Genomic DNA, 24102 nt, shown 5'->3' on the forward strand with positions numbered 1-24102 from the left:
AATGTGGTTTCAGCCTTTGTAGTCCCATGTTCTATGTTGTGGTAATGAGTGACAGTGGTGAATGTGTTTCCTGTTATGTGCCCCACTAACTCGTAGGAAAACAGGCTGAACTATCTATGTATTTCATAATTTTCCCCTCATATATACGATTTTCAAATACAGCTTAATAGTTGATTATGATAATTAGACACCAACTTTTTCGAGACTTTAATCCATTCAGGTTAGGTGTTAGTTAAAGTTTGTTGTTACTACCATGCAGTCTCCAATCTTGCAACTTGCAGGTTGGTAAAGCTTAGAGAGTACATACAGTCAGTGAAATATTTAATTGCCAAGGGATCAACTTCATGTTTTGGAATTAGATAAGATTTTGTCAGAAAAAGGCCTCTGGCTGACTCTGAATTGTCCTTTTGAAAGGGCTTCTATACAGAATAGGAACCTGAGACGCACTTCAACACTTTTATGTAGCAATCAGCTGTTGTTACGTCTCATACTGTGCTTACACAAGCCTCATCCTCCTGTTTAAAAAAGGGATGTCTGTGTGGGGCTTGATTCCTCTGAGGTAATGTTGAGGTGACGGTCACATTGTCCACGAAAATGCAGCCAGACAAGTTTGCATTGTAACCATGCTGCAATAAATAAACAACCTTTTGTGACTGACTGTTTAGTTTTTGGTTCAAGGTTCCAGGTCTATCTTTAACTAGCTTACTGTAGCCAGAGTTGCTCTTCTTTCTGGAACTAAAGATATTTTTGTCAATTATTGAGTATCTCGGAATGCTGTGCCTACTCTTTAGTAAAATGCTTCGCTGGCAGAGTGCATTGGAATTTAGGGGACAGGTACTCTTCTAAATTCACTGCATGTTTCAGGGCTCACTAAGCTGTCAGGCCAAATTCTGCCTGGGTCTGGCCTGGGCAGTAGATGACATGACATGGTCTAGCTGGCCTGGCTGCCATTCCTCTGCTGTGGTGTGGTGGTGAGGTGGAGGTTCAGTAGTCTGTGCTGGTGTCTGCTGAGTGCTGAGAGCTCCAGCTGTGGTGTGGTGGTAAGGTGGAGGTTCAGTAGTCTGTGCTGGTGTCTGCTGAGTGCTGAGAGCTCCAGCTGTGGTGTGGTGGTGAGGGGGAGGTTCAGTAGTCTGTGCTGGTGTCTGCTGAGTGCTGAGAGCTCCAGCTGTGGTGTGGTGGTGAGGTGGAGGTTCAGTAGTCTGTGCTGGTGTCTGCTGAGTGCTGAGAGCTCCAGCTGTGGTGTGGTGGTGAGGTGGAGGTTCAGTAGTCTGTGCTGGTGTCTGCTGAGTGCTGAGAGCTCCAGCTGTGGTGTGGTGGTGAGGTGGAGGTTCAGTAGTCTGTGCTGGTGTCTGCTGAGTGCTGAGAGCTCCAGCTGTGGTGTGGTGGTGAGGTGGAGGTTCAGTAGTCTGTGCTGGTGTCTGCTGAGTGCTGAGAGCTCCAGCTGTGGTGTGGTGGTGAGGTGGAGGTTCAGTAGTCTGTGCTGGTGTCTGCTGAGTGCTGAGAGCTCCAGCTGTGGTGTGGTGGTGAGGTGGAGGTTCAGTAGTCTGTGCTGGTGTCTGCTGAGTGCTGAGAGCTCCAGCTGTGGTGTGGGCAGGTTGCATTGGCTTGGAATGGGCTCTGAGGACAGGAGAAAATGGTGATGTTTCCAACCCAACTCGTCAAGCTTCCAGTATTGCTGGGAAGCCACATTACATTCTCTGGCAACTCAGATGAGACTGCAAGCCCATTTTGGACACCCATAGCATCGCTATTGCTGAGCTGTAGTTTTCGGAGAATTAAACATTTTATAATAATAGGCCTTGTGCAAAGGATGACATCACTACATTGATCAACCTGTTGTTGTGTTTACATTTAATCAAAGTGTAGCTAGTTGTATTAGTATAGATATTACTCAGTCACACCTTCCATTTAAAGTCATTTAAGTCACTTTGTAATCACAGAGAAAATATCATTTTTCCTGCTGGCATCTACGTTAGCTGTTATTTTCCTGTCTCCATGGGTCCTTAGAGGAGCTTAACTTAGCCTATTAGCCTGTTTGACATCGCTGTGGGAATGGAACAGGACCATGCCCTTTCAAGGGCATTTTGGGACACATCTGAAAATAGTTCGATAAATTTGTGAAAATGTGATGGGTGGGATATGGCTCAGCAGTTGCTTCTCAGACATTACAAACCCACATTATTTGTTGTGAAATCCTTCCAGGCAATACTTACCAATTGAAGTAAAGGCAGACGAGGATGCTGCATGCAAAATTAGATAAATCGGAGGATCCACACATTTGAGAATGGGCAGCGTATTATACTTCCTGCAGAGTAAGGGATATTGCCCCTCTTCTTCATGGTAGAGCATTTATGTGTATTCCATACATGTCTGTCTCAGAGTCTTGTCTTGGTCTTTCTATACATCGTTGTTGCCTGTACAGTGTTGATACAAATGTGTGGGTGGTTGGTTGGCTATGTTCTTTAAGAATCTTTCTACCCTATTAGTTGGGTGTGTTCCGTATCACCAACTAGGAGGCAACCAATGCAGGTAGCTGGGCTTCAACCATATTATTGTACCAAAAACAGAAGACTCAGTTGGCCAGATTGACCAAGGTCATTGCTATCAAACTATGTACAGTCCTCCTGAGCCTGTGTGAAGTTGTTTTTTATCATTCAGGTTGCGTTCATCATTGAAATCAGTGCCTTATAAAAAAGCTGGTCATTCACTGTCTGCTTTCATGACAGTCTGTGATGGAGCACATATCACATGAAGAAAATCTAAATGAAATGGAGGTCAATTTGATCATTATATTTAGTTAGGATCTTATCTTATGAACTGAAATGCAATCCATAATGTCGGACTTCCATGTATTTTTACAACAATGGCAGAGGGGAGACAAAATCCCCTGCTGCCCCAGCTTCCATCTAGAGACAGTGTTATGCTCTTATCTTTCACTTGCATTAAATGCTGCACCATTAACTCAGAGAGAGAGAGTGAGCGTTAGGGGAGAAGGCACTTTCAATAAAGCCTTGGGAGTAAGTGCTGCAGTGCCCAGCTAATGAAAGACAGGGATGGATCTTGGCAAACGGGATTTTACTCAGACCACAATGAGAAACATCTGAAGAGGTCTGTGAGTCAGTATATCCAAAGGAAAGGGATTATGTAAAAGGACACAACCTCAATAACATGGTATTTTCATAGCTGTGCTTTATTTCTCTCATCTGCTCTAAACCCTCTTGCGGTCTGTGTGCTACTTGATTCAAAATTCCACCATGCAAATAATATCCTATTTTCTCTCATTTGCATGCACCGAAAGTTTGGAAACCCCTTGGCACGTTAACCCTTATTATTCCAATATATAGAGCTTTATGTCATTATTTTGTATTACTTTTGGTAGAATCACTTCTTTCAGAGAAGTTTAATATAGAAACATGTAATTTGACTTATATGAAGTTTTTCTGTAATAACCAAAATGATATAACACTTAATCGGAATTCAAAAATACAAAAATACCCTAAATACAAATATATTTATTTTCTCAATGTTTAGGCCTACAGTCTTGGTTATTTGTTTTTAAATTTCAACTGTAAAATACTGCATGCATCTGTGATGTGATTCCTTATACCAAAGGCCATTCATTCAAATGCATCAAATGTTTCAAGTGATTATAATTTTCTTACTCATGGTAAAACTGTAACCTATTTATTTAGTTGCTATTTGTAAGCTAGGTGTTTTCATGTTCCTCTCAATGACATAATTCTCAGCTAATGTGAACGCAATAGGCTTTAAGCCTGGTCATATTTCAGCCTCATAATGATGGTACCCTGCCATTTACAAAGTTAATCAGTTTTGTGAAGTTAGTTATGATTGCCTTTTATGAGTAACATATTTCCTCCGCTGTTGCTTTCTCAGGTGAGTGTCCTGACAACCCTGGAGCGACGATTCAATCTCCAAAGTGCCGACGTGGGTGTGATCGCCAGCAGCTTTGAGATTGGCAACCTGGCTCTCATCCTATTCGTCAGCTACTTCGGGGCCAAAGCCCACCGGCCAAGGTTGATTGGCTGTGGGGGTATCGTCATGGCGTTAGGAGCTCTTCTGTCAGCACTGCCGGAGTTTCTAACCAAACAATACGAGTACCAGCCAGGGCAGACATGGAGAACTGAGGTGGGCAGGAATGGGTGCGCCAACAGTACCAGGAATGGTGGGCAGTACATAGAGGAGATGTGTTCCAACAAGGCCAACACCAACATGATGTACCTGTTGCTGATTGGGGCTCAGATGCTGCTGGGAATTGGAGCCACCCCAGTTCAGCCGCTGGGTGTGTCCTACATAGACGACCATGTGAAGAGGAAAGACTCCTCTCTGTATATAGGTAAGTGAGGTAGATGCATGAAAACATGGGTTTTCAAACTGGGGTCCGCCGAGGTAAAAATAATTATAATAATTGGGGGAGAATCTACAAATTCTCAAAACCGGACATTCAGGGCACATTCCCATTGGTTTTGTTATAATGTCTGAGAAGAGGAACACAGCATGAGCTATGGCAAAATGCATAGAATTGCAGGAAATTAGCTTTAAAACTGAAAAATTGTCTCTCAGCTTCATGCCAAACTGTGTAGAATTGCTGGAAAGTAGCTTCAAAACGGCAAAATATTTTGTGTGCTCCTCTATAGCTCAATTGGTAGAGCAAGGCTCTTGTAATGCCAGGATAGTGGGTTTGATTTCCAGCACCACCCATACTTAAAAAATGTAAACACGCATGACTGTAAGTCGCTTTGGAAAAAGCGTCTGCTAAATGGCATATATTATATTATATATTGAAATAATATTTATTAGAAAGACATTGTTATCACACTACCATTTCAAAATGAATTTGTTCCAGCGCCAAGGGATTCACAAGACTACTTAAATTGGTACATCTGTATGGTGGAAGGACTAACAGTGGTTGTGTTTGTCTCACTGCGGGAAGGTGCAGTGTGTACACATCCCTGCCTCTGAGTCAATACAGCGTGAATGTATTCTCTGTGTTGTGCTCAGTCTTTCTTTTGTCCCCAAGCACAATCTGACCTAAGTGACCGCCAGGTGAGCAGATCTGTGAGGGGTTTATAATCTCAATTACATTTGTGCTTGAGTCACAGTCAAGTGCAGACGCCAGGGATGGAAAAGGAGCATTAAAGTGCAAAATATCTCCGCTCAGCTGGCTTGCTCTCTCACGCAGGTATTTCACTGCTGACGTGGCTTTTCAAGGTTTTACAGTGCATTCAAAGCACTTTCTGAGAACCTTAAATAGCAGATCATTATTTGTGAATGTACCTGAAGGATACTGTAAAGGCCCATGTTTTGACATCATTGTTGAAGGCACATGATCACTGATGTTTTTCTGTCTAACTGTAAAGCTGGCTGGCGTACATTGAGCATTCAGTATGTGTGTAATCTTAACATGAGACCATCTTGTATGACCACAATTACACACCATGGCTTAATACTCCATTCTGATTGGCTGAAGGGCGTACACAGGGCATGTTACAGCACAGCCATTAGGCTAGATGCAGGCTGCTGGCTCAAACCTGCTGCAAGAGGAAGACCACCTACAGAGATAATTCACAGTCAGATGAAGCACAACTCATTTCTCTGACTGCAGCTCGCTTTGAAGACCTACAGTTGTCAAGGTGACAAATCTTTAAGGTATTATTAGACATTTCCCTGCAACATGTGCTCTTTCTTTTTTATTATAATTATTATAATTTATAATTAATATATATATTTTTAAATTACACGCCTTTTTCTCCCCAATTTCGTGATATCCAATTGGTAGTTACAGTCTTGTCCCATCGCTGCAACTCCCGTACGGACTCGGGAGAGGCGAAAGTCGAGAGCCGTGCGTCCTCCAAAACACGACCATGCCAAACCACACTGCTTCTTGTCACACTGCTCACTTAACCCGGAAGCCATCCACACCAATGTGTCGGAGGAAACACCGTACAACTGGCGACCGTGTCAGCGTGCATGCGCCCGGCCCACCACAGGAGTCACTAGAGCACGATGGGAAAAACCCTCCCCTAACCCAGACGACGCTGGGCCAATTACGCATCGCCTCATGGTCTCCCGGTTGCGGCCGGCTGCGACACAGCCCAGGATCGAATCCGGATTGGTAGTGATGCTTCAAGCGCCACAGTCTCTTAGACCGCTGCGCCACTCGGGAGGCCCAACATGTGCTCTTTCTTCTATATTTTTTGTTGATAGTGAGAGAGAGAGAGAGAGAGAGAGAGAGAGAGAGAGAGAGAGAGAGAGAGAGAGAGAGAGAGAGAGAGAGAGAGCATTGTTAACCTGGTATATACAGTACCCAATTCTCATCAAAGCAGGGATGTTTCCTATTTTGATAGAGGCATGGCCATAACGTGTTGTCCGTGCATGCACATTAGTAGCCTTTGGTGGGATAGAGACGACGTGGCTTTGTGAATCAGCTGCTGGCTGCATACGTGGCCATGTTTGATATCTCAGCAGTACAACAGACTGAAAGTACGGCTGAATGGGAGACAACTTCCGGAAACACTCACAATATTAGTAATGGGGATGACATTTGTTAGTGTAACTAGGATGTGATGGTCAAACTCAAGGATAAAGGCCTTCAGTGTCTTGTGTGATCTTATGCCAGCAGCGTAGACCTCCCTAACTTTCATTCTTACTCATATGCACTTTGTTTCAAGTCCTAGCTATTTTTCACAGCGAATTATGTTTTTTCTAGAAGTGACAGAAACAAACAAGCACAGAACAAAACAGCTTTGACGTAATGCACAACTGCAGCGCCTTGTTAACACTGTACAGTAGGAAGTGGACTCTCATTGATTAAAGTTTGGCAGGCACAGAGGGAGATTTGGTGCTGTTCTCCTCAGATAAGCTGCACGGAGAGTTGGAGGAAAACAAGTGGTGAGCGTTGGAGAACAATGTGTTATTGAGTTGGGAGCATGTGCTCAGCTGATCGTTCTAATCCCCATGCTGTGGGCATGTCATGTGCTTGTAGCAGCATGAATGGACGAGATTGTCTGAATCTCTCTAAGATTTCTTTTCACATGCTGATAATGTAGTCAATGATTGTTCATTAATGTACACATCATTGTACTCAGGGAACATACACATTGTTAAGGTAATCAGAAAACGTTTACTTTGGTTGTAATTTGTCGTATTTTTCCTTTGCTAAATATTTTTGCAAGACACTCCGAATTCAGCATGACAGCATTGAATTTCACTGCCTCGAAAAACTGAAATACTGTAGATGCTTCTATATTTCCACATACAGAAATATATATATATTTTAAAAAAGTACCCCAATTTCATGGTAGTTACAGTCTTGTCTCATCGCTGCAATTCCCGTATGGACTCAGGAGAGGCAAAGGTCAAGAGCTGTGCGTCCTCCGAAACACAACCAACCAAGCCGCACTGCTTCTTGACACAATGCCCACTTAACCCAGAAGTCAGCCGCACCAATGTGTCAGAGGAAACACCGTGTCAGTGTGCACTACACCCGGCCCACCACAGGAGTTGTTAGTGCACAAGGACATCCCTGCCGGCCAAATCCTCCCCTAACCCAGATGACGCTGGGAAAATTGTGCACGCCCAATGGGTCACCCGGTCATGGCCAGCTGCGACAGAGCCTGGACTCGAACCTATAATCTCTAGTGGCATAGCTATCACTGCGATGTAGTGCCTTAGACCATTGCCCCACTCGGGAGGCCCTACAGAAGTATATTATTGTTGACGAATATAGACCAAACACACTCATAGACGTTACAACAACAACAAAAAACTCAACATACAGCACCTGCACGGGGGAAGGCTGAATATGTTGTTTTATATGGGCTTAATACATCCCAAAGGCCCACAATATGAAGTTTAATAGCTGGTGTATGGTAGCCTAATTGTTAAATGACTAAAACAGACAGTCAGCATAGTGATTACCCTTTAGCCCCCTAGTCTCCCAACTCCCGCAGTCTGTATGTCTGTCCATCTGTCCAGCCTGAACAATTCTGTTACATGCTCGCTATGGCAGATTTGACTCTTTATATTTCACTACTATGCATTAATACTGTAAGGATAACCTGAATGAACAGCCTCACATACTGTCCATAAAATGGATGGAGCAGTGCGGTGCATTTAAAGGGTTAAAGGGCATAGAAACAGTTGACAAAGGAGGAAGAGATGGTAGTAGGATAGTCAGTCAGAGAGCAGTGAGAGAGGATGGTACTCCTGCAGAACTATGCAGTGTGATCCTTGTAAAGGGCGAGAAAGTCGTATGTACTATTTGAACATCTCAAAGAAAGCTGCTTGCAAGATTTATCACTGTCTTGAGTCTGTTCTTAGTCTGACACAACCAGGTTCATACTGTACATCAATGTGTCAGGAGACATGAATATTAATCTGCAGCTCACAGTAACACATTGCCTTGTCTCCTCGTAGTGCAGTGGGACCCACTGTGTGAGATGAAACTATGGTGATTAGAATAATATACTACCACTATCACACCATTGGTAGAAGTCTCTGCTCAGATGTATGTTCTGCTGTGATATGTTCATTTCTAAATGATCATCATCACAAACTGAGGATGGTGACGATGGCAATGACACCACCTATAGCCACAGGCATAGCCTATTGTAAATAGCCACTGGGATAAACTGTTGATTTAATGGCAGGATGACATCAGTGGAAGGCCCGTGTAAGTGTGAGAGTGTGCTATGGGGAAGAGAGAGCAGAGAGAGCAGTGGTTTGTAGGAGTGGAGCCATAATTACAGAGTGAGGCAGGAATGCCAACCAGCCAGCCATGAGGTGGGTCTGAGCAGCCCGACTGCACATACATACCACATAGCTCTGTGAAAAACAACTCCTACTAACTCAGCGGCAGAGTTGGGCTGGCCTGTCGACTAGGCAGGAATTATAGTGCTTTAACAGCAGATAAAACGGATTCAAACTATGTTAGCAAACTATGTTTCTATATTCTTTTTACTTTCAGTTTTGTGATCGGTCCCTGTTGAATTTGCAAGTCCAGTCATGTTGATCACTGAACATTGTATTATTTTTGCTCAAATGTAATTTTGAGGGTTGAAAGGATTTGTCTAGGAAGGAGTGAAATGGCTACCATCACGACTTGATGTTGAAAGTGGTGCTGCGGATAAAGACTGTGTTTTACGAGTTGATCTTGTTTTCCATGTCGTTTGGGCCAAAGGAAACAAATATGATTAGAAAGTTAGTGTCAACAGGATATCCGTCCGTTCCCACTGCTCTATGATCCTTCACCATCTCATTCTAACTATGGCTCTTCCCACAGGGCCTCAGGTTCCAAAAACATACATACATGTATGAACTGACTGTAGCTTAGCAATGATGCTCCCTCCATAAAGCATTAACTTAACCTCTCTTGGGTACGTGAGACGTTAGCGTCCCACCTCTTCAACAGCCAGTGAAACTGCTGGGCGCCAAATTCAAATACAGAAATACTCATTATAAAAATTCAGAAAACATAACATATTTTACATAGGTTTAAAGATTAACTTCTTGTGAATCCAACCACGGTGTCAGATTTAAAAATGCTTTATGGTGAAAGCATACCATACGATTATTTGAGAACATAGCCCACTAGACAAATCATTACAAACAATAACCAGCCAAGTAGAACAGTTACACAAGTCAGAAATAGAGATACAATTAATCCTTTACCTTTGATGATCTTCATATGGTTGCACTCACTCATTTACTCAATAAATGTTCCTTTTGTTCGATAAAGTCTCTTTATATCCAAAAACCTCTGTTTTGTTCACACGTTTTCTTCAGTAATCCACAGGCTCAAACACAGTCAAAACAGGAAGACAAAAAAATCCTATGTTCATGGAAAAATGTTCATAGAAACAATGTTTATATTCAATCCTCAGGTTGCTTTTAGCCTAAATAATCGATAATATTTCAACCTGGACAATAACGTCGTCAATTTAAAAGGTAAACAAGAAACGCACTCTCTCAGTCTCGCGCATGAAAAAGCTCTGTGACACTTTAGGGTCCACTCATTCAGACTGCTCTTACTTCCTAATTTTTCAGAATACAAGCCTGAAACAATTTCTAAAGACTGTTGACATCTAGTGGAAAGCATAGAAACTGCAATTTGAGCCCTAAGTCAATGGATACTGTAATGGCATTGAATAGAAAACTACAAAATAAAAATAAAAACTACTTCCTGAATGGATCTTTCTCAGATTTTCGCCTGCCAAATCAGTTCTGTTATACTCACAGACACAATTTTAACAGTTTTGTAAACTTTAGAGTGTTTTCTATCCATATCTACCAGTTATATGCATATCATATCTTCTGGGCCCGAGAAGCAGGCAGTTTAATTTGGGCATGCATTTCATCCAAAATTCCGAATGCTGCCCCTTACCACAGAGAAGTTAACCCCACCCATCCACCTCTCACAGCTTTTGAGGCTTTTTCCATCCTGGGTAATCTCCTGTAACACGAGAGGACCTAGATAAAGACTGAAAGGATCACATTAGTTTATTCAGTGTCAATGTATAAATTGGATATGTGCTTTTTAAAAGGCTGTGTTTCTATGATATGGGGTCTATAACATAGTTGTTTGATGATTGGAAAAGTGTTATCACTGCTGTCCATCTTGTAACTGAAGATCATATTAACTTCACAGGTTTCAGAGACATTCTCCTAGATGTGGGGGGGGGGGCATAATAGGATGAACTCTCAAGCTTGGATCTTTTCGATCTTGTCTTTTTCAATTAATGCTTCATGCATTTTCATTGATAAAGATAAGGTTCAAACAAAAGTCTCTATAAGAGAGGTGTCGTGAAATGTGGCCTTTTGAAATGCAATTCCATTGTGTGTCAAATCGGCACTCTTAAGCCTATGTTACACGAATGCAATTTGGATGCTATTTCTGTTGCAGATGCTAGTTGCAATTGACATCATCTCAAGCAACTTTGCTGATACACGAAGAAATTCAAATGCAATTGAAATTGATTGCAACATCCAATCTTGTCAAACATCACATCATGGTTTCATAAATTATTTGTTTAACCAAACGTTTGGTAATTGTAACAGCATCGATATAGACAAAATGCAGACTGTACAAAATTTTGCCTATTTGCCAACCATGTTTAACCAAGCTTGAGTAAAATAAAAAGGAAAACGCTTCATCAGGCTTCCATATTCTTCAGCTTTTTACCAAGCTACAGTGCCTTCAGAAGTATTCATACCCCTTGACTTATTCCACATTTTGTTGTGTTACAGCCTGATTTCAAAATGGACATTTGCACATTCTTTTTTAAATTCTTCAAGCTCTGTCAAGTTGGTTGTTGATCATTGCTAGACAGCCATTCTCACGCCTTGTCATAGATTTTCAAGCCGGATTAAGTCAAAAATGTAACTAGGCCACTCACTCTTTACCTATAGATGTGATAGGTAAAGACCGTTTAGAGTTTAATTCGGGAGATTGTTAAATTATTAAATTAATCGAGTAACAATTAAACATATTTAGTTCATTAGATAATTAAATCTTCAGATTGATATTAAAGTCAAGTCGCAACAAAATCATTAGGAGATGAATCACTTCAATACATGCCTAAAGAGGAAGAAGGAGATGTTTACATATGATGAACAATATGCGAATGACAAGACAGGTTTTTGTTTAATTTAAAACGGTCTTATTTAAAAACATATACAGCGCATTCGGAAAGTATTCAGCTCCTTGACTTTTTCCACATTTTGTTACAATACAGCCGTATTCTAAAATGTATTAAATACATAAATACATACAATACCTTATAAAGACAAAGTGAAAACAGGCTTTTTGAAATGTTTGTACGTTTATAAAAAATGTAAACAGATACCTTATTTTTTGTAAGTATTCAGACCATTTGCTATGAAATTGAGCTCAGGTGCATCCTGTTTCCATTGATCATCCTTGAGATGTTTCTACAACTTGATTGGAGTCCACCTGTGGTAAATTCAATTGATTGGACATGATTTGGAAAGGCACACACCTGTCTATATAAGGTCCCACAGTTGACAGTGCATGTCAGAGCAAAACCAAGCATTGAGGATAAAGGAATTGTACCTAGAGCTCTGAGACAGGTTTGTGTCGAGGCACAGATCTGGGGAAGGGTACCAAAAAATATCTGCAGCATTGAAGGTCCCCAAGAACATAGTGGCCTCCATCATTCTTAAATGAAAGAAGTTTGGAACCACCAAGACTCTTCCTAGAGCTTGCTGCCCAGCCAAACTGAGCAATTGGGGGAGAAGGGCCTTGGTCATGGAGGTGACCAAGAACCCGATGGGGAAAGGTTCACCTTCCAACAGGACAACAGCCCTAGCACACAGCCAAGACAATATAGGAGTGGCTTCGGGACAAGTCTCTGAATGTCCTTGAGTGGCCCAGCCAGAGTCCGGATTTGAACCTCTTGGCAGAGACCTGAAAATAGCTGTGCAGCAACGATCCCCATCCAACCTGACAGAGCTTGAGAAGAATGGGAGAAACTCCTCAAATACAGGTGTGCCAAGCTTGTAGCGTCATACCCAAGAGGACTCGAGGCTGTAATCGCTGCCAAGGTGCTTCAACAAAGTACTGAGTAAAGGGTCAGAATTCTAAAAACCTGTTTTTGCTTTGTCATTATGGGGTATTGTGTGTAGATTGATGAGGAAAGCAAACAATTTAATACATTTTAGAATAAGGCTGTAACGTAACAAAATGTGGAAAAGGTCAAGGGGTCTGAATACTTTCCAAATGCACTGTACTCTCCTGAGATATCAAGTCACTTCACAAGACAATTTCGCTCTTATATTGTACCATATCTATGTAGTATAGTACTGTATTTACAGTATCAACATCCACCACATTTTGCGACACAACGTAGGTTCATGTTAGCTCTGTTACAAATGTCACTTCAGCTTTGGTTCTGTTGCAGTGACATAAACCTCGGAGGGATCCTAGAAAGACACGTCAACATTCTGCTAAAATGTTCTGAATCCAATCAGTGGCTTCCGCGGGGCATGTTTAAAAGCTACTTAAACTCAGCTCTGTTATGTCATCTTGAAGGATTAGATTCTAAATGGGTTTTTCCATCTCTGTGATAAGCTCCATGTTGAAAGTGCCCTAGCAACACCAGTTTGTTTTATTCTAAGGCAATAAACAGCATGGATTCATCAACAGGCAGCAGAGAAGTTCTCTTCATCATTCTGTTCTGCGTGGACCTGCACTTCCACTAGCCTGATGGCAGGCTTGTCATCACCTGCTTGGCTGCATAATTCCCTGAATGCTTCAGAGGCACCGCTATAGTAACTACACACCAGTTGCCAGAGCACAGTGGCCTTACTGAGCCATGTCAATTGGATCTAACTGCACAGCAACATGATAGCATGTCAGGAGAGCGCCTAGAAATTACAGCTACACATACGTTGAAAAATGAAATCATGGGAAGCAATCACATAATGCTGTGTTGGAGACAATAAGAAGCAGGATACCTTGTACCCAAAAGAGCACACATGCTGGTAATGACAAACTGTACTACAGTGATTGATAAGTGATAGCCATTATTAACAGTCGTCATTAAAATAGGGCGGGCGTATAACATCATTATCATTAGTTGACTGCTGTCATTACTTAAACATAATGATAGCATTTATCAATGCTGTCTGCTGATGAAGCAAAACAAATGCCATGCAGTGCAAGTGAGTCACCTCCTGTGCCCTGTATCAATGAAGCAGGAATAGGCTATAATATATCATGTGTAGCAGCTGCCATTTGGGCATTCCTCATGTTATCCTTAAGTTATCCAACACTGATTATACAAGCCCATCGTTTCTACAGGAATCATTACAACTGCCCATGGCACAACTTTGTTGTTGTGTGTCTGGTTTGGCTGCTTAGTTAAATGTTAGATGGTGTCACTAAATTCCTTTGTGTGCTGTTAGGGTGTCTGGACACAGAATTGCTGCATACTTGTTCATCTTTAGATTCTGTATGAGATGAACCCTTACAAAAAAAACACATGAAAAAAATGATGTGAAAAAACAGGTGGTTTTCGGGAACACACCAGGGCTGGGAATTGCCATGGACCTCACGATACAATGTTATCACAATACTTTGGTGCCGATGCAATATGTATTGTGATTCTTATAATTTTATATGTATTGCGATTCGATACTGCGTTTTTATTGTGATTTCAAGTTCCAAACATTTTGATCACTGTACTGTATGTTTGCTACAGAGAGGCAAGAGAGAGCATGAGAGCTTGTTTTGATCAGGGAAATGAAAGTGCTGAAAACATGTTGACTCACTATTTAAAAAGAAGACGGAGAACAATCTATAGGATGAAAAATACCAGAGCAAGTACTGCCAACTAGCGCTAGCTAATGCTACCTACAGTAGCAAAAAAATACAAATACAAATATTTTTTTATTTTTATGAATCAATACTTGAGTAAGATATCGCTATAATATCGTTGCAAAATAATATTGCGTTATGTAACTGTATCAATTTTTTCCCCCATCAGTAGAACACACGTGTGAACAAATCACATGAAAAATGTCACATAAATAAATACAACTATACATACCTAGGTGTCTGGTCAGACTATAAACTCTCCTTCCAGACTCATATTAAACATCTCCAATCCAAAATCAAATCTAGAATCGTCTTTCTATTTCGCAACAAAGCCTCCTTCACTCACGCCGCCAAACTTACCCTAGTAAAACTGACTATCCTACCGATCCTCGACTTCGGCGACGTCATCTGCAAAATAGCTTCCAATACTCTACTCAGCAAACTGGATGCAGTCTATCACAGTGCCATCTGTTTTGTTACCAAATCACCTTATACCACCCACCACTGCGATCTGTATGCTCTAGTCGGCTGGCCCTCGCTACATATTCGTCGCCAGACCCACTGGCTCCAGGTTATCTTTAAGTCTATGCTAGGTAAAGCTCCGCCTTATCTCAGTTCACTGGTACTTATCTCAGTTCACTGGTCACGATAACAACACCCACCCGTAGCACATGTTCCAGCGCTGATCATCCCCAAAGCCAACACCTCATTTGGCCGCCTTTCCTTCCAGTTCTTTGCTGCCAGTGACTGGAACGAATTGCAAAAATCGCTGAAGTTGGAGACTTTTATTTTCCTCACCAACTTTAAACATCAGCTATCTGAGCAGCTAACCGATCGCTGCAGCTGTACTGTACAAGTCCATCTGTAAATTGCCCACCCAATCAACCTACCTCATCCCCATACTGTTTTTATTTTATTTACTTTTCTGCTCTTTTGCACACCAGTATCTCTACTTGCACATCATCATCTGCTCATTTGTCACTCCAGTGTTAATCTGCTAAATTGTAACTATTCGCTCCTATGGCGTATTTATTGCCTACCTCCTCATGCCTTTTGCACACACTGTATATAGACTTTCTTATTGGCTTGTTTATTGTTTACTCCATGTGTAACTCTGTGTTGTTGTCTGTGTCACACTGCTTTGCTTTATCTTGGCCAGGTCGCAGTTGTAAATGAGAACTTGTTCTCAACTAGCTTACCTGGTTAAATAAAGGTGAAATAAATAATAAAAAATAAAAAAAATAAACATGTGAAAAGGTGGTGTTAACATTTAATATATGTGAAACATGGTTTCACGTGTGAAATGTAAGCTCAACATGTGAAAACAGCTATTTCACATGTAAAACGTTTCAGGTGATTTGTTCACACGTGTGTTCTACTGATGTAAGGGTAGCTGCAGCAGTAAGGCCTGTATCTGCTGTATGAACCTGCTTTCTGTTGTTGTCCCTTATGTGATACCATCGTGTGAAGGCTATACTTTCTGAGTGGCCATGAATATATGACAAATGTGGGCATTAACTTGTCACCCAAGCAATGATGTCTCAGTGCTCTGTGTACATATAGATGAAGGTGAGGGATAAGAGCTGAATAGTTTCTTTATTCATTTATGCTACTATATCTTTATTGATGCCAATATAACACAGCACCTTTATTGCCAATGTTTATAGCTATGTATCTAAAAGATGTCTTTCAACATGCCTTAGAATTATGCTTTAAAAGGTTGTCTGTGTGCCAATACTGTCATCGCCCTTGTAGCTCTTGCTAGTGCTTCTATCATTTGAGTTAGAGTCTAGTCAACCATGAAGAGTTACAGATGACTGACCAGAGCATGTTGCACTGGTGTTAAAAGGTTGTCTGCAGCCTTGACCATGCCCTGCTCCCCTGCCCTCACCAGACCCAGAGCACTGAGCACTGACCCATGTATGTGCTTTGGCAGGGCAGTTTCATCAGAGCAAAGGAAAGGGCTGCACCAGTCATGCTGCTGTCCAGATGCCCTGGTATATCTCTGCTTTGGAGACTTGGAGCACTTTACTCAGAGCCTAAAAGCTGCAGTGTGGCTCACGGGTGCTGGGCAAGCCAGATGAGCACCATGCATCCGTCCCTTGAATTCCAACTGGTCTCACCAGAGAGGGATGTGGAGGTTGAGTTTGAAGCCTCAAAATAGGTCAGACCTTTGAATGAAGTGGGTCAGTGTTGGATAACAGATGTGGCCCAGAGCACCAGAGGGAGGCCTTAACACGTTAACACCAGAGCAGTGTGCTGCCTGCCACCCATGGCCTGCCTCTCAGCATATCACTCACTGTACAGTATAGGCCGCCATTTGCAGCACCGGAGAGTAGGGCCAGTGGCCTGGTCCACTGCCCGCACACTTCCCACCCACCCCAAACCACCGCACCCTATCTTTGGCCCCTACTGTATCACTGTATCACCCTGTTACTGTAAGGCCTGGGCCAGCTCTGTGTCTGAAGACTTAGGGAAGGTAGAGTGGATGTGTGTTGGGCTAGGCAGAGGGATGGTCGTCATAACGTCCTCATCTCCCTCTCTATCTCCAGTCCCATCAGTAAACCTGTCACCATGCAGCCTTTTCAAGGCAATCTGGGTCAGGCCCTGTCGTAGGGCTGGCCGATATATCAAATGAATTTGATTAATTTGCATGTATTTTTTATTCCAGATGCCTGTATCGCATGAATCAATTTTTATATTCTTAAATTATTTTTTTTGTGTTTATGTCCGCTTGTTCTCATATTGTCTTTTTGGTCTCGTCTCCTTCACTCTTTCTGTGCTGTGTCAGAGGCCTGCATATAATGATGAGATGCTCATGTCGCCGACCTAAAAATGGGAGTCGTTGTTCCAAAGGTGGGAAGGCAGTTGACAAGCTTGTGTCACCTGGGGGAAAGTGAAACCTCTCACTTCGCCTCATCCTCTCTAGCTGTGTGCACCTTCCGCTGATTAAAAAGGGGACATTGTTTTCAGTCTGGGGGGTCAAAGGGATAAAAGGGGGCAGAGGCAGATCATAAACACAACAACATCAGCAAGCCATTGCCATGGAAATGCCTGTTTGTCTAGCTGGTTTTGACTATTGGATTGAGATGCTCAGCCTTTCCCTGGCACGGCTGTCGGCTCTGGCCATATGCCTGCTGGGAAGGATGCAGCTGTCAGAGGGCTCAGGCTGATCTGAGAAGCGAGCCTCTGCTCACAACCCAGTGACACAGAGAAGTGTTCACAAATCACAGCCCAGGAACTGGCCCTTCTGCTTTAGAAGAACGCAATATCCACGCAGGCCTCTGGTTAGATCAGTTCTTGGATGCACAGTAGCTGTTCATTTTCCGAGGTTAGGTTGACCTTGTGGTTGGTGGTCAAAGTGTGCAGATTCACTGTCCTCTCCTGGCATTAACACAAATCCCCAACCTCATTGATTGAGTGGTCTGTAAGTAGTGGCTCTGCAGGCTCCAAGGATTACCCAGTAGCATGTTCAGCACTTCATCCCTGTATCAATGCTGACGTGGAGCGCAGGATGACATTGCCTAATTAAATGGACTTGAATCAATAGGGTGGGCAGTAATTATTACAAACAATCAGATGTTTGATTGAATCAACTTTTATTAAGTAGCCAGGGTCAGGAGATCCCTCTCGCTGGTCCTTCTGTATTCTGTTGGTTTTCAATGAATTCACAGGAGTTTACTATGTGTAATCCCTATATCTGAGAAAAATAATACGTGATACAAAACCTGATGAACTGTAGGCCTATCTATTTTCCATTCAATAATGCCTTGAGCGAAAATATTCTGGCCTCACCACATTACAATATCACTTCCATATTTCACTTTCAAAAATGAGCTCACTGTGGATAGTCAATAGCGCTGAACGCTCTCCACATTACAGATCACTGCCAACCTCACATTTGGCAAACCCCATCAATTTACCCTCTTCCTCAGGATGCAGAAAAATGACTACTTAATTGTAATTTGTGGCTGATATTCTCTTGTCCAAGCAGCTTCATTATATTTTCCTGGTTGAGGAAGGAGGAGCCGTGCTGTTGGCATCTTTAGCCTGGTAATTAGGCCAAGCCACCTGCTGAAGGAGCTGCTACCAGCTGCAGTCAGTCACTGATCCCTTTACCCTGCACTGGCTCCTCCTCTCCTTCTATGTGGCAGCTGGGGGCACTCCAGTAGAAGAGAGCAGAGCACTGCACCCCGCCTTAGCCTCCCATAGACCGCCTGATGTTCTGCCCTGCCTGCCTCCACCCATAAGCACAATGGGCACTGTGTGTGTCACACTCCAGGCCTCAGGAAAACATCTGAGTCAGCATAACAAACAGATCATACAAATCGCAACAATGGCCCAGCACAGGGTTGCTATGGATGTTAAACTGTGCCCTCCTCCTTCTATATCCTCCTCCTATACTCTCTCTCTCTCTCTCTCTCTCTCTCTCTCTCTCTCTCTCTCTCTCTCTCTCTCTCTCTCTCTCTCTCTCTCTCTCTCTCTCTCTCTCTCTCTCTCTCTCTCTCTCTCTCTCTCTCTCTCTCTCTCTCTCTCTCTCTCTCTCTAAATTTTTACATTTCAATTAAATGTAAGGGCTTTATGGAAACATATGTTAACATTGCCAAAGCAAATGAACTAGATAATAAACAAAGGTTAAATAAACAATAAAAATTAACAGTAAACATTACACTCACAAAAGTTCCAAAATAATAAAGATATTACAAATGTCATATTAAGTGCAAACAGTTAAAGTACAAAGAGGAAAGTAAATGGAAAGCAACGTGTCATACATATTGCTGCTGTGATGACACACTGTGGTATTTCACACAATAGATATGGGAGTTTATATAAATTGGGTTTGTTTTCAAATTCTTTGTGTATCTGTGTAATCTGAGGGAAATATGTGTGTCTAATATGGTCATACCTTTGGCAGGAGGTTAGGAAGTGCAGCTCAGTTTCCACCTCATTTTGTGGGCAATTTGCACATAGCCTGTCTTCTCTTGAGAGCCATGTCTGCCTACGGCGTCTCTCTCTCTTTCCTTCTCTCCCTCCCCTCCCTCCCTCCCTGACCTGGTGCTGACACAGAGGTGGCAGTCTGACAGTCCACCAATGTTCCAGTTCCACATCAATGCCCTGTTTGCAAACATGCTGAATCTGTTTATGCAGTCTTACAGCACAGAATGACTATAATTATCATTGTGAAAGGGCTCTAACCTAGCATTATTGAAATAATTGCAAATCACAGGCTGTAAACAAGAGAATATCTATTTTTTTATTTCTCAGCAGGAACGTGCACGTTTAGTTTTTTGCCCTAGCACTACACAGCTGATTGAAATAACCAACTCATCATCGAGCTTTGATTATTTGTATCAGCTGTCTAGTGCTAGGGCAGTAACCAAAATATGCACGGGGGGGGGGCAGGACTGAGTATGGGAAACCCTGAGTGTGGTGACACAAGTTTATGATGTCGACTTACAGTGTTTAGAAGATCGAACTCTTCACTCGTATGTAGGCAGACAACAAACAAAACAGGAACACACATACAGACAGTATGTACGCACACATAGACATTCACATACAGACAGTATGTACGCACACATAGACATTCACATACAGACAGTATGTATGCACACATAGACATTCACATACAGACAGTATGTACGCACACATAGACATTCACATACAGACAGTATGTACGCACACATAGACATACACACACAGACAGTATGTACGCACACATAGACATTCACATACAGACAGTATGTACGCACACATAGGCATACACATACAGACAGTATGTGCGCACACTTAGACATTCACATATAGACAGTATGTGCGCACACATAGACATTCACATACAGACAGTATGTACGCACACATAGACATTCACATACAGACAGTATGTACGCACACATAGACATACACACACAGACAGTATGTGCGCACACATAGACATTCACATACAGACAGTATGTACGCACACATAGACATTCACATACAGACAGTATGTGCGCACACATAGACATTCACATACAGACAGTATGTACGCACACATAGACATACACACACAGACAGTATGTACGCACACATAGGCATACACACACGTACAGTATGTACGTACACATAGACATACACACACAGATAGTATGTACGCACACATAGACATTCACATACAGACAGTATGTACGCACACATAGGCATACACACACAGACAGTGTGTACGCACACATAGACATACACACACAGACAGTATGTGCGCACACATAGACATTCACATACAGACAGTATGTAAGCACACATAGACATACACACACAGACAGTATGTACGCACACATAGGCATACACACACAGACAGTATGTACGTACACATAGACATACACACACAGATAGTATGTATGCACACAGACAAACACAGACAGTATGTACACACACATAGACATACACACATACAGTATGTACGCACATATAGACATACACACATACAGTATGTACGTACACATAGACATACACACACAGATAGTATGTACGCACACATAAACATACACACACAGACAGTATGTACGCACACATAGACATACACACAGACAGTATGTACGCACACATAGACATACACACACATAAGGTATGTATGCACACACAGACATACACACACATAGACAAATACACATACACTATGTGCGCACACATAGACATACACACACATACAGTATGTACACACATATACAGTATGTACGGACACGGACAAACACACACATACAGTATGTACTCACACATACAGTATGTCCGCACACATAGACAAACAAATATTTGATTGATGCTAAAAGCATGAAACATGACATATGAATGTATGACTCCTTTTTGAAATACCAAGTTAGGAACTATGTGGTTTAGTATATACTCTCCCAGATTAACACACAGGATGACACTTCAGTAACTCATTTTCATCTCCGGAGCCAGTGTGACTGAAGCGTCCCCCCAGTTCTTCAGCCGGGTGTGTGGATGAGACTGTGGCTCACAGAACATTATCCCGAACCAAACAAACAGAAACATTCTGGGAACCAATTTCTTAGCTGGGTATCGTCAATGAGGGGAGAGGGAAGGCTTAGGACTGCAAGCTATTGTCCTTAAATGGTCTCTCTGGTTTATACAGGGTCATGTTGCTGGTGTCAAACTCTGTCTTCACCCAAACTGGATTGTTAAATGTTAATGACAATCCACGTTTAGATTGTTAACCCGAAGGTGATTTCTAATCATAGCAAAGACTTGATGTAGACAAAAAGTGCCTGCTACTCTGTTTCTGTCTTGCTCTGGATGTGCTACATAATCCTTCTGTCTCTGTTACATATTATTATTCTCCTTTAAAGGAAGCCCCACACAAAGCACATCAATATCATACATCCTAATGCAATAGCCGCACGTTGTCTCTGAATGACTTCAGTGGACATGTTCTTTTACAGATCCAAAGAGCATTTATTGCCATGACAATGTCTGGAGTGTGTCATGTGTCCATTCAATAAATTGCTGTTTTCAGCCTACAGCAGCCTGTAGTGTCTTACTTAAGGGATTTTATTCTTTATTGACATCCACACTGTCACAAGATGGTCACAAGCTATGGTGTTGCATCCCCAAAACAATGACATAGGACTGATTCAAATAACATTTTATTTGTCACATGCTTCATAAACAACAGTTGTGAAAAGGTGGTCCTTTTCAGAGTTTAAGATACAGAGTTAAAGATACAAAAATATAAAATACAAATACAAATAGTGACACAAGGAATAAATAAACAGTTAATAACGAATAGCAATAACGAGTAAAATGAAATGGCTATTTACAGGGAGTACCAGTGCCGAGACGATGTGCAGGGGTACGAGGTAATTGAGGTAGCTATTTACAAATACAGTACCAGTCAAAGGTTTGGACACACCTACTCATTCAAGGGTTTTTCTTTATTTTGACTATTTTTTACTGTCACGCCCTGGCCATAGAGAGGTTTTTATTCTCTATTTTGGTTAGGCCAGGTTGTGACTAGGGTGGGCATTCTAGTTTCAGTGCGCATCTACAGCCCGGTGCGCTCTGTGCAAGCTCCCCGTAGTGGCCGTGCTAGAGTGGGCATTCAGCCAGGACGGATTGTGCCGGCTCAGCGTTCTTGGTCTCCGGTGCGTCTCTTCGGCCCAGGTTATCCTGCGCCAGCTCTACGCACGGTGTCTCCGGTTCGCCAGCAAATCTCAGTGCGGCCTGTTCCAGCTCCTCGCACTTGCCGGGGTAAGGGGGGTATCCAGCCAGGACGAGTGGTGCCATCTCTGCGTCAGAGACCTCCAGTACGCCTCCACAGTCCAGTATGTCCTGTGCCTCCTCTCCGCACTTGCCCTGAAGTGCGTGTCATCAGCCCGGTGCCACATGTACCGGTCCCACGCATCAGGTATCCAGTGCGCCTCCACAGTCCAGTACGCCCTGTGCCTCCTCTCCGCACTCGCCCTGAGATGCGTGTCATCAGCCCGGTGCCACGCATCAGGCATCCAGTGCGCATCCACAGTCCAGTACGTCCTGTGCCTCTTCCCCGCACTCGCCCTGAGGTCCGTGTCATCAGCCCGATGCCACCGGTACCGGTCCCACGCATCAAGCCTCCAGTGCGGCTCCACAGTCCAGAGCTTCCGGCGACAGTTCCCAGTCCAGAGCTTCCGGCGACGTTTCACAGTCCGGAACCTCCAACGACGGGCCACAGTCCGGAACCTCCAACAACGGGTCACAGTCCAGAACCTCCAACGACGGGCCACAGTCCGGAACCTCCAACGACGGGCCACAGTCCGGAACCTCCAACGGCGGGCCACAGTCCGGAACCTCCAACGGCGGGCCACAGTCCGGAACCTCCAACGGCGGGCCACAGTCCGGAACCTCCAACGACGGTCTACAGTCCGGAACCTCCTGAGACGGTCCCCAGTCCGGAGCCTCCAACGACGGTCTACAGTCCGGAACCTCCTGAGACAGTCCCCAGTCCGGAGCCTCCAACGACGGTCCCCAGTCCGGAGCCTGCAGCGACGGTCCTCAGTCCGGGGCCTGCAGCGACGGTCCCCAGTCCGGGGCCTGCAACGACGGTCCCCAGTCCGGAGCCTCCGGCGATGATCGCTGGTCTGGTTCCTCTGGCGATGATCTGCGGCCCGATTCCTCCAGTGAAGGTCCATGCACCAGGGCCGCCACCAAAGCGGAGGGATCTGCAGGGCGGAGGGTGGTCTACGTCCCGCACCGGAGCCACCGCCGTAAGGGATGCCCACCCGGACCCTCCCCTTTAGAGTCAGGTTTTGCGGCCGGAGTCCGCACCTTTGGGGGGGGTACTGTCACGCCCTGGCCATAGAGAGGTTTTTATTCTCTATTTTGGTTAGGCCAGGGTGTGGCTAGGGTGGGCATTCTAGTTTCTTTATTTCTCTGTTTTCCATTTCTTTGTTTTTGGCCGAGTGTGGTTCCCAATCAGAGGCAGCTGTCTATCGTTGACTCTGATTGGGAATCATACTTATGCAGTCCTTTTTCCCTCTTTCATTTTAGGGTAGTTATTTTCTGTTTAGTATCTGTTTACCTGACAGAACTGTCCGCTTTCGTTTTGTTACTTTGTTCGAGTGTTTTTGATATTAAATAAAATCATGAACACTTACCACGCTGCACTTTGGTCCACTATTCCTTACGACGGCGAGCGTTACATCAACATTGTAAAATAATAGTGAAGACAACAAACTATGAAATAACACATATGGAATCATATAACCAAAAAA

The 24102-nt window shown here is 43.3% G+C and overlaps 1 protein-coding gene across 1 annotated transcript in view; it reads left to right on the forward strand.

Moving 5' to 3' along the window:
- slco3a1a (solute carrier organic anion transporter family member 3A1a) overlaps positions 1-24102 on the forward strand; it is a 66960-nt gene that overhangs the window by 2949 nt on the left and 39909 nt on the right. The window contains exon 2 of the mRNA XM_055940203.1: positions 3895-4354. Coding sequence (XP_055796178.1) covers positions 3895-4354 — 460 coding nt within the window. The remainder of the gene's footprint in view (positions 1-3894; positions 4355-24102) is intronic.

Source organism: Salvelinus fontinalis, chromosome 12, assembly GCF_029448725.1.
Source record: "Salvelinus fontinalis isolate EN_2023a chromosome 12, ASM2944872v1, whole genome shotgun sequence".
NCBI classification, from domain to species: Eukaryota; Metazoa; Chordata; class Actinopteri; order Salmoniformes; family Salmonidae; genus Salvelinus; species Salvelinus fontinalis.